The sequence below is a fragment of the Crotalus tigris genome, unplaced genomic scaffold, assembly GCF_016545835.1.
Source record: "Crotalus tigris isolate CLP2741 ecotype Arizona unplaced genomic scaffold, ASM1654583v1 scf7180000017899.1852299, whole genome shotgun sequence".
In the NCBI taxonomy this organism is placed as follows: domain Eukaryota; kingdom Metazoa; phylum Chordata; class Lepidosauria; order Squamata; family Viperidae; genus Crotalus; species Crotalus tigris.
The window spans coordinates 707,597-716,896 of NW_024096711.1; the positions used below are offsets into that span (position 1 = coordinate 707,597).

At 41.2% G+C, this 9,300-nt stretch overlaps 1 protein-coding gene across 1 annotated transcript; it reads left to right on the forward strand.

The window, feature by feature from the left end:
* Window positions 1-2,265: 2,265 nt before the first annotated feature.
* LOC120308352 (olfactory receptor 9G4-like) lies at window positions 2,266-3,258 on the forward strand. Its single transcript, XM_039344308.1, has one exon. It carries the CDS (start codon window positions 2,266-2,268, stop codon window positions 3,256-3,258), a length of 993 nt encoding a protein of 330 aa, XP_039200242.1.
* The last annotated feature ends 6,042 nt before the right edge of the window (window positions 3,259-9,300 follow it).

Sequence of the window (9,300 nt, forward strand, 5' to 3'; positions counted from 1 at the left end):
AAGAAGAGCATCCTTGTATTAGATAACATGGACATCACAGTACTTTATGGTTTGGAGGGAAGGATTTGGGCTTGAGGTAGTTTATGTTAATTAAGAAATTTGAATGCATTAAGCAAGGTTGAATACTGAAGGTGTCCTAGAATCAAGTAATTTACGTCAGCAAAGATAGATCCATTACTCTATTGTACTACTACTGCTATTGTAATACTATTTTATTAGTATTATGGTAGAAAAGACACTTGATATTTGCTCTGATTTTGTGGAATCTGCTAATTTTTGTCTTTCCCAAAAAGTTGCCTTCTACATGTTAAAATTATAGCTACCACAATCACCAAGTCATCACTCTCTGGAACTTTGAAATAATTCTGATTTTTTGGGGGGGAGGGGGAATTGCCCTCCTGTCCATTGTGTTGAGGGCAGGAAATTGTCATATACTAACCCTTGCATCTCTGTTAACAGTCATTCTCTTTCAAAGCTCTTGTGCACCCACATATGTGGAAGTTATTCATACTGTATTCAGCATGGGGTCAATGCCTATAGAAGTGGATAATATTATAAACTAAGCCCCTCCATGGACCCTTACCCTTCCTTTAACAAAAGGCACAACTCCTTGGAGTCCTGAAGCCTCAGCCGGGGATGTCAACACAATTGGCATTTATATTAGCAACAAAAATAAACATGCAAACCTCAATTTGATTGCACAAATAATCTCCCCATTTTATAAAGGTTCCAGTTTTAGTGCACTGTTAAATAAGTGGTGTAAAAGAAAGAAGATAAAAGGATAGCAAACGTGAATAAAGGAAACAATCTGTGCAATTGTTTAGATACAAAAAAAGCAAAAAAAAGCAGCAGGTGTTGCAGCCTGAGTAATTCTTGGGCTTTGCTGTTTCTTTCTCCAAGTCAACAAATGACCTTCTTATCCATCCAATTCTGATCAGCTGTATTGGATGATTTTATTTGCCTTAATTTGGGATATTATAGATTGCATTGTTAAAAACCCTCCTTTTATTTCTTTTTTTCCTTTGTAGTCCTTACAAAATTAAAGTTTTAAAAATATTGGTTCACTATATTGATTTAAAAGCGATTTTATAATACTATCTTTGTACCTGCATGGCCAACAATCTTAGTAGCTGCGAAATTAAATGTGTGTCCTTAACAACTGGAGAGAACAACATGAACAATTCAAGCACAATTCAAGCACAATTCAAGCACAAACATTTATTACAGGCACAAAAAGGAGAGAAAAGAAAAAAGAAGGTATAAGATGAACTATATAGCACACCCTGCCATGCATCAAAAATATTTTGGGAGCAGTAGAATGCAGCTTCCAAGATCTGCAAGTGGGCATCGCACACTGCCCAGAGGCTACTGTACAAGGACAAGTTATGCATTGTAAACATCATTTGGAGGTGGAAATACTTCCAATATAATCTACCGGATCCCCTGCATGGATTGCCCCTGTGACTATGTAGGACAGAAGGGGAGGAAGCTAACCACCAGATTGCAAGAACACAAGTGAGAGGTCAGAAAAGGGGAACTAAACTCACTGGTAGCCTCACATTGCAATGAACAAGGACACTCGTTTAGTTTCACAGCAACTAAGATTATTGACCATGAAGGTACAAAGACAGCCAGGGAAATGACTGAATCTGGGAAACAGGCTCCTTGTCAGTTAACAGGAGTGGTGATTTACCACCAGTTTATCAAATACTTAGGAACTGAGGGCTTCACAGCACAAGGAAGTGACAGCCAATCCCCAGCCATCAACACACCAATCAGCCCATAGGAAAGCACAGCACAGCCCAAAGCACGTATTCCAGTACAGAGAAGTTCCCTGTAGATAGGCTCCAGCATGAGTCCAGAAGCTCAGAAGAGTAAAACTCTGCTCCCGGTGACCGACCCAAATTTGATCTCACATAATTTAACTCTTTCTGAAAATATGATAAATTTTATTCCTCCACTCATCTGTGACATTTTTCTAGATACATTTTTCACAATACTCAGTCAGATAAGGTTAGTACCTTCTTTGGGTAGTTTTGGCAAAAATCATGGAGTACATCCAATTCAAGCATGAATCCTGTACATATTTATGGAATGTTCAAAAACTAGAAGCAAAATTAGTTTGGGGCAACATTAGCAACAGGATATCAAATAGGGTATTTTTCAACCTATGCTTCAAAATCATAGCATGAATTTTCTGTTGTGGGACTGAGAACTGCAAAATATTTCTCTTTCCATTCTAAACAGGTTATGCTTATGAAAATGATGGAAGTGGAAAGCAATTGGACACTGGTTACTGAATTTATCTTGGTTGGGTTTACAACAGACCCATTTCTACGCATAATTTTCTTTGTGCTGTTCTTGGCTTCCTACATCCTAACATTGACTGGGAACCTGGGCCTCATGTCCCTGATCTACCTGGACTCCCGCTTGCACACATCCATGTACTTCTTTGTGGGCAGCCTTTCCTTCCTGGATATTTGGTACTCCTCGGTCTACACTCCTCGGATCTTGTCTGATTGTGTGTCCAAGAACAATCACATGACCCTTGCTGGTTGCACAGCCCAGTTCTTCTTCTCTGCTGGATTAACCTTCACTGAATGCTTCTTACTGGCCTTCATGGCCTATGACCGCTTTGTGGCAATCTGCAACCCACTCCTTTATGCCACTGCCATGCCCAAGAAGCTCTGTGTCCAGCTGGTGGTGGGATCTTATGTAGTGGGATTTGCCAATTCAATTGTACACACTGGTAACACCTTCTGCCTATATTTTTGTGGTAATAATATCATAAACCACTACTTTTGTGATGTACTACCACTTGTGAAGATGGCCTGTGATGACACACAAGTACATGAACTCATCCTGAAAGCTACCAGTGGTTGTAATTTGCTAGTAACCACAGCTATCATTGTGAGTTCCTACATTGGTATTGGGGCAGCCATAGTCTGCATTCGCTCAGCCACAGGGAGACGCAAAGCCTTCTTCACTTGTTCAGCCCACCTGGTCTCAGTCATCCTTTTTTATGGCTCCATTCTCATCATGTACTCCAGGGCCAACTCTCAACACACTCCAAGTTCAGACAAGGCAAATGCCTTGTTCTATACAGTAGTCAACCCTCTGGTCAATCCTTTGATTTACAATTTACGCAACAAAGATGTGAAGGCAGCCTTCAAGAAAGTCTGGGGAAAATTTCTAGCACAGAAAAGAATGGCACTGATATATTCTTTATTCAAATTAGATTGCAGATGCAAAAATTAACCTCTAGCCTCTAGTGTGAGCCTTCCTTCCTTCCTTCTTTCCTTCCTTCCTTCCTTCCTTCCTTCCTTCCTTCCTTCCTTCCTTCCTTCCTTCCTTCCTTCCTTCCTTCCTTCCTTCTTTCCTTCCTTCCTTCCTTCCAACAGTGAGAAAGGCAGCATGTCCTCAAAATGTTCACACTCATTTCGTTTAATAGCTGTTTCCCATGAATGCATCTTCCCTCAACTTTTCCTATCTAGTAGCATCCTCAAAGTTATATACACAAGCAGAGAAAAAGAATTAAAAAGAGTAGACAGAATGTAAATAAAATCACCAGACTAGATGATCATGAGAAAATTTGTGTGTGGGAAAGGCAAATACTTAGGGAAGAAAAATATGCCTAACTTTCTCTCAATCTATACCCACAATTTGAAAATTAGGATAGGGTGTTCTCAGAACCACGTTCAGATGTGCATTCACTTCTCAAATTGGGAAAAATGCATTCCAGCCTTAACTGCATTGATTCAACACCTAACATCTGTCTTAGCAATCTGACCAGCAAATCTTTCTAGATTTCACATGGGCTAATTTAAACACAGCCATTCGTGGATTTCCCCAGTTTTGTTTCCTCTTCCTACAAGTATCACAGTTTGGCACAAAAGACAATCACAAATTCCTCTTTTTAAATGAAGGTTGGGTGGGGTTGATTTACTATTTTGTCAGTTACCTTGATATAACATTTAGCCACCTATCTAGTTACCAAAAGGACAGGTTAGGGCCACACTGTTGATAGAAGTAAAGTCTTCATCCTGGTTCATCCAAGCTGGGAATAAATAAGCAAACATGGTGACTGCTTTTTGAAGAAGGTTACAGTTTATTGCAGAAAGATGGTTCTTCAGGAAAGTGCAGAGGAGAGAAGAACAGAGATTGAGCACATGGGCAGTAGGTTTTATAACCCCCCCCTAGCCTTTTGTTTGGAATAGTTTCCTGTTCCTGTGGCATGAACCTTGAGGCTGTTTCTGAATGTTTGTCTAGGCCTTGATATCTGTGGTTTAATTCTATTATCATATCCTGCTTCCCAGGTGATGGGGCTGACTCCTAGAGTTTGGGTGGGGTATGCAGATCTTCTCTTTTGTCTTCTTGATTGCTCTGGCTTCAACTTTCTGATGGTTTTACATCTGCATTTGTATAGGGTTAAAGTCTTGCTTGGGGCAGAGAGATAGATTTGGGGCCAGGTTTGGTTTTAAAAAGGAAAAATATATTTTTCTGCCCTTTTTAATATTTCTTCTCTGGGCTAACTTTCATCAATCCCCGCTTTGTGCCTTAAGTGTGAATTTATGACACACTTATTGGCACAACATTAAAACTGATCTGGTCAGGGAGACTTGGTAGGAAAGCTTTTAAACTGTTAAGCATAATAATAATAATAATAATAAGACATTAATGGAGGCAGCAGAAAAAGATCCCTTTAGTGGCTCCCAAAAGGGGAGCTTGCACCCATAAAGTTCTAAAAGTCAGGGCAAAATTTTGTTAGGTAGAAAAGAAATTTATAGTGTCCAATATTCTGTGCCAATGATTTTCAAATGTTGGATATCACCTTTAGCTTCCAGTCAGGTTTGCATACCTCCCAAAATTCTTCACAGCCATGGTTCTCCTTAGTACATGACCACTGGCTGCCCAATTTCAAGGGTTGTTTCCTGCCTTAGCTCTTAATTCAGTGCATCCAGGTTTGTAATATCCAATATGCCAGGCTATTAAATTTTTCTTTAAATTGCACATAATGAGCTCTAGGAATCCCAATCTGGGCTCACCAGTGCAAGATATTCAGGGCTGAAGTTTGGGATTTTTCCTGTTGCTTCCTTAGTCAGGGCATATGAATTGCAAATCACCTGAGGGGGCCTAGTTCCCTCCCACCAGATAGAAGTCCAAGGTGTTCAGTACTTGTTCTGCCACCTATTCCTAAATGCCATCTCTCCATTAATACATTCAACTGGCTTGTTACAATACAAATGGGGCAAGAAAGAAAAGTTTACAATGAGCTTCCACCCTCCCCCCACAGTCTAATTTTCTCTTCTGAGGCTTCACATGGCACCACCTTCCTTCTGCAGCTCTCACAGGCATCTGGGTAAATGGTAGGACTTGGGAAGATGTTCCACTCAGATTGCATGGTGGGTTTTTAGTGGATGGCTGGATTCAAAACCCAATTCCATGGCTCAAATGGATGGAGGCAGCATCTGGGTCTGTGTGTTCTGCTTCCAAAGGTTTGGGAGAGGATTTCAGGGCTGAAAGATACAAGAACAAGGTCTCCCCCCCCCCTTTCTGGGTGGACTCTACCAGGAGAGGCAGACAAAAGGTATGGAGAACAAAGGTCAGGAAAAAAAATTGGAAGGGGGGTAGCTTGCAGGCATTTTGAAAAGGCATTAATAGTGCAGTTATTAAACATAGACAAATGGGGAACAACAAAATGAAATGTTTCACCTTTGAACTTGACCATTTGCAACATATTATGGACAAGAACTTGCAACTTGAAAGGAAGAGGAGAAAAAAAATGCTAGGCAGCTTGAGAATGCTGAAAACTCCAAATAATTTTAAAAGCCTAATATTTTAATATGTGCAACTTGCCAAGGGTAGGAAAACGTTTATTCTAAAATAGACCACATCATTTTAGAAATTGAGAAATGCTTATATATTTGGGATAAGAAAAGTTTCATAGTAGCTTCAACAATAAGTGATAGGATATGAAAAGTAACTTAGGAAAATCATTTCCCCACACAAGCAGACTTGAGCTTCAAAAGGCTCTTGTAGATAGACACACATTTTTCAGGAAAAGGATAGATAAAACACATACAGTAAATGCAAGTGAAACTTTTCCAACAGATAAACTTAAAACAATCCCTCCTGGTAACTTAAGGCTGTTCTTGAGAGTACTCAGAAAGAAAGAGGAAAACAAACAAACAAACGAACACAATTTTTCTTCACTCTGTTTTTTGGCCAGACAAACAGAGTGAGGTATTTCCTTTTTGTGGCTTATTTTAAGCAGAATTTCTAGCAGAATTTAAAATTCTTTTTCCTTTGGATTTGAAACAGTTAACAGTCACATTTACCTCCCACGCACAGACTTTGACAAACATATATACACAAAGACAAGAGAACAGAAATCTTAGTTTTACACATCCTAGTCATTCCCACCATAAATTTCAGATAACTCAAGTTTGGGAAGGCACATATTTTAAACATACCACGTGGTTGCATAGAGAAGAGAGAGAGAGAGAGAGAGAGAGAGAGAGAGAGAGAGAGAGAGAGAGAGAGAGAATCACTATTTCTTATTTTCCCTTTTAAGTACCTTTATTTAGCCAAATTGGTTTCCCAGCAAGGCCCTAAGCAAAGTCTATTTTTTTTTTTGATATAGTTTCTTTACCTACCTCTTTTCCATTCCGGCCTGGACAGGAAGCTGATTCCTGTCCCAGGCTACGAGCAAGCTTTCAACTGAGAAACCTACCTCAGCCCTTGAATTGGAATCTCCCATTCTTATATGATGGGATTTTCCCTTGACGCTAAAGGGCACTACACAGTCAAAGCCTCCTTTTGAGATTTCTTTCTTCCACCACGATTCTTTGTGAGTCCGGTAAAAATGGGACTCACGGAGCACTCTGGATCCCTCACAGAGTTCGTGGGACAGCTCCTCTGAGGGATCCTGCCATGTTTTCAGACCAAAAAGGGGTCTGCAGAGACACTTCTGGTTTCCTCGTTAGAAGGTACTGGCTACTCTTCGACCGGCCGGCTTCACACCACTGTTTACGGACGCCTCTAATGTCCGTGGGCACCTCCACTTGCTCTCGGAGGTAAGTGGCCGCTCCCTTCTTGAGGCTTAATTTCCTAACTTTGCTTTGCTTACAGGGCCTTACCAGCTAGTTGCCCAAATCCAATTCTTTCATTCACTCATTCCATTTCATTTTCACACAGTCTCTCCCTTTTCCCTAACAAAAGGTTCTGTGCTCTGACCAAACCCCCATGCTTTCCAGGTTCTGCCAATTAAACAGATACTTTCTGCGGCTAGGAAAGACCAGAAGCAGCAAAATCCATCTGTGATTGGGAAAAAACGTCTTCTCACTCACACAAACAGAAATACACACATTTTCTTTGTTCCCCTGGGCTTTAAACTTAAAATTTAGAGGTACTCACCTTCACCTTCTTTCCAAAGCAGCCCTTGAGCTCAAACTCTCAAAATTCCCTTTACTACCCTAGCTTCACATGGGCAAGGCCTGGGAGATCCATTCACAGACACAAGGGGGTCTGCTGCCGGCAAGATGGGGCTTACCAGTCTCAGTCCATTGGAGAGGTTAGCTTGGAGTCCCATCTGGGGTGCCAAATTGTTAGAAGTAAAGTCTTCATCCTGGTTCATCCAAGCCGGGAATAAATAAGCAAACATGGTGACTGCTTTGGGAAGAAGGTTACAGTTTATTGCAGAAAGATGGTCTTCAGGAAAGTGCAGAGGAGAGAAGAAGAGAGAGGAGAGAGAGATTGAGCACATGGGCAGTAGGTTTTATACCCCCCCTAGCCTTTTGTTTGGAATAGTTTCCTGTTCCTGTGGCATGAACCTTGAGGCTGTTTCTGAGTGTTTGTCTAGGCCTTGATATCTGTGGTTTAATTCTATTATCATATCCTGCTTCCCAGGTGATGGGGCTGACTCCTAGAGTTTGGGTGGGGTATGCAGATCTTCTCTTTTGTCTTCTTGATTGCTCTGGCTTCAACTTTCTGATGGTTTTACATCTGCATTTGTATAGGGTTAAAGTCTTGCTTGGGGCAGAGAGATAGATTTGGGGCCAGGTTTGGTTTTAAAAAGTCCTTTTGAGGAAAAATATATTTTTCTGCCCTTTTTAATATTTCTTCTCTGGGCTAACTTTCATCACTGTACTCAGTGCCTATAGTCTGAAATTCTTCCAAGGGCAGAAAAGAGGAGAATTTACAAGTAGTTCCTCCATGTCTCCCAAGACAAGCAAGAGACACCTATACCATAAGCACTCCTGCTTCCAGGGACAACGGCTTCATTAGAAGAAGACTAGCCTTGATTTTTAATTACAGATCCCCCCTTTTATAAACTCAGGAACTGAGTTTATATGGAATCTACTTATGCACATGCATCCCAAAGCACTTGGCAAGAATGAGAGGCAGCTGCCTCATGGGAACCAGGCACCTGTTTTTCCTGCAGCACCAAACAAAATGGCAGAGGGAAGATGCTGCTGGCCAGAGGGGAGGGACAGCCTGAAGGAGGCAGAGGAGGGGGGGCAGACAGGATCAGATGAACCCTTAGGAGAAGGCAGGAGAGAAGGTGAAGAATGCCATGAGAGGAAATCGAAAAAAAATATTCAGAAATGGCTATGAAAATAAAATTATGCATTAAATCAGGAAAACAAATATAATAGGAAAGAAGCTCAGGTTGACTCCACCATTATTTAATGGGTATAAGAGGGAGGGAAGGGGAAACACTGTCACCCATTTATGGTTATGTTACTGCAGCCCTTTTCAATAAAATAGAGTTCCCATGAAAACTTTTGGAGTCTGTTTTGTCAACTGGCTTACCTTGAAAGGATGACATAACGTGAAGTGGGAAAGAATTTTGGGGGAAATGAATTGATCAACAGGATGGCATTAGTCCCTGATCCAATGTTGTGGGTTGGGGAGAGGTTTTCTGGGAGACTGAGGACAGGCCAGAACATCACTGTTTTGATGGGTAAGGCAGTTACAATGGAAGATAGTGGGATGGCCACTCTCAGGGAAAGGCCCCAAATAGGTTGATCTTGTGGCTTGTTCCACTTAGCTATGGGTCAGTAGACCTTTGAAGGGCTAAGTTTTCAGCTGCTGCTGCTGCTGAATGCTAAGTTGGTCTCCTATAAGGCTGTCCTCATCTGTGACTTGATCACAAATGAGGGGGCTGACCTAGTGTATACTGCTGAAACTTGGCTGTTCTTGGAAAGAGGTGTTCTCCTCTCAAACATATGAAAGCTTTTATGCTTAGAAGGCACTGAGTCTGCAGGTGCCCATATTTTAGTGCTGTAGGTTGCTCAC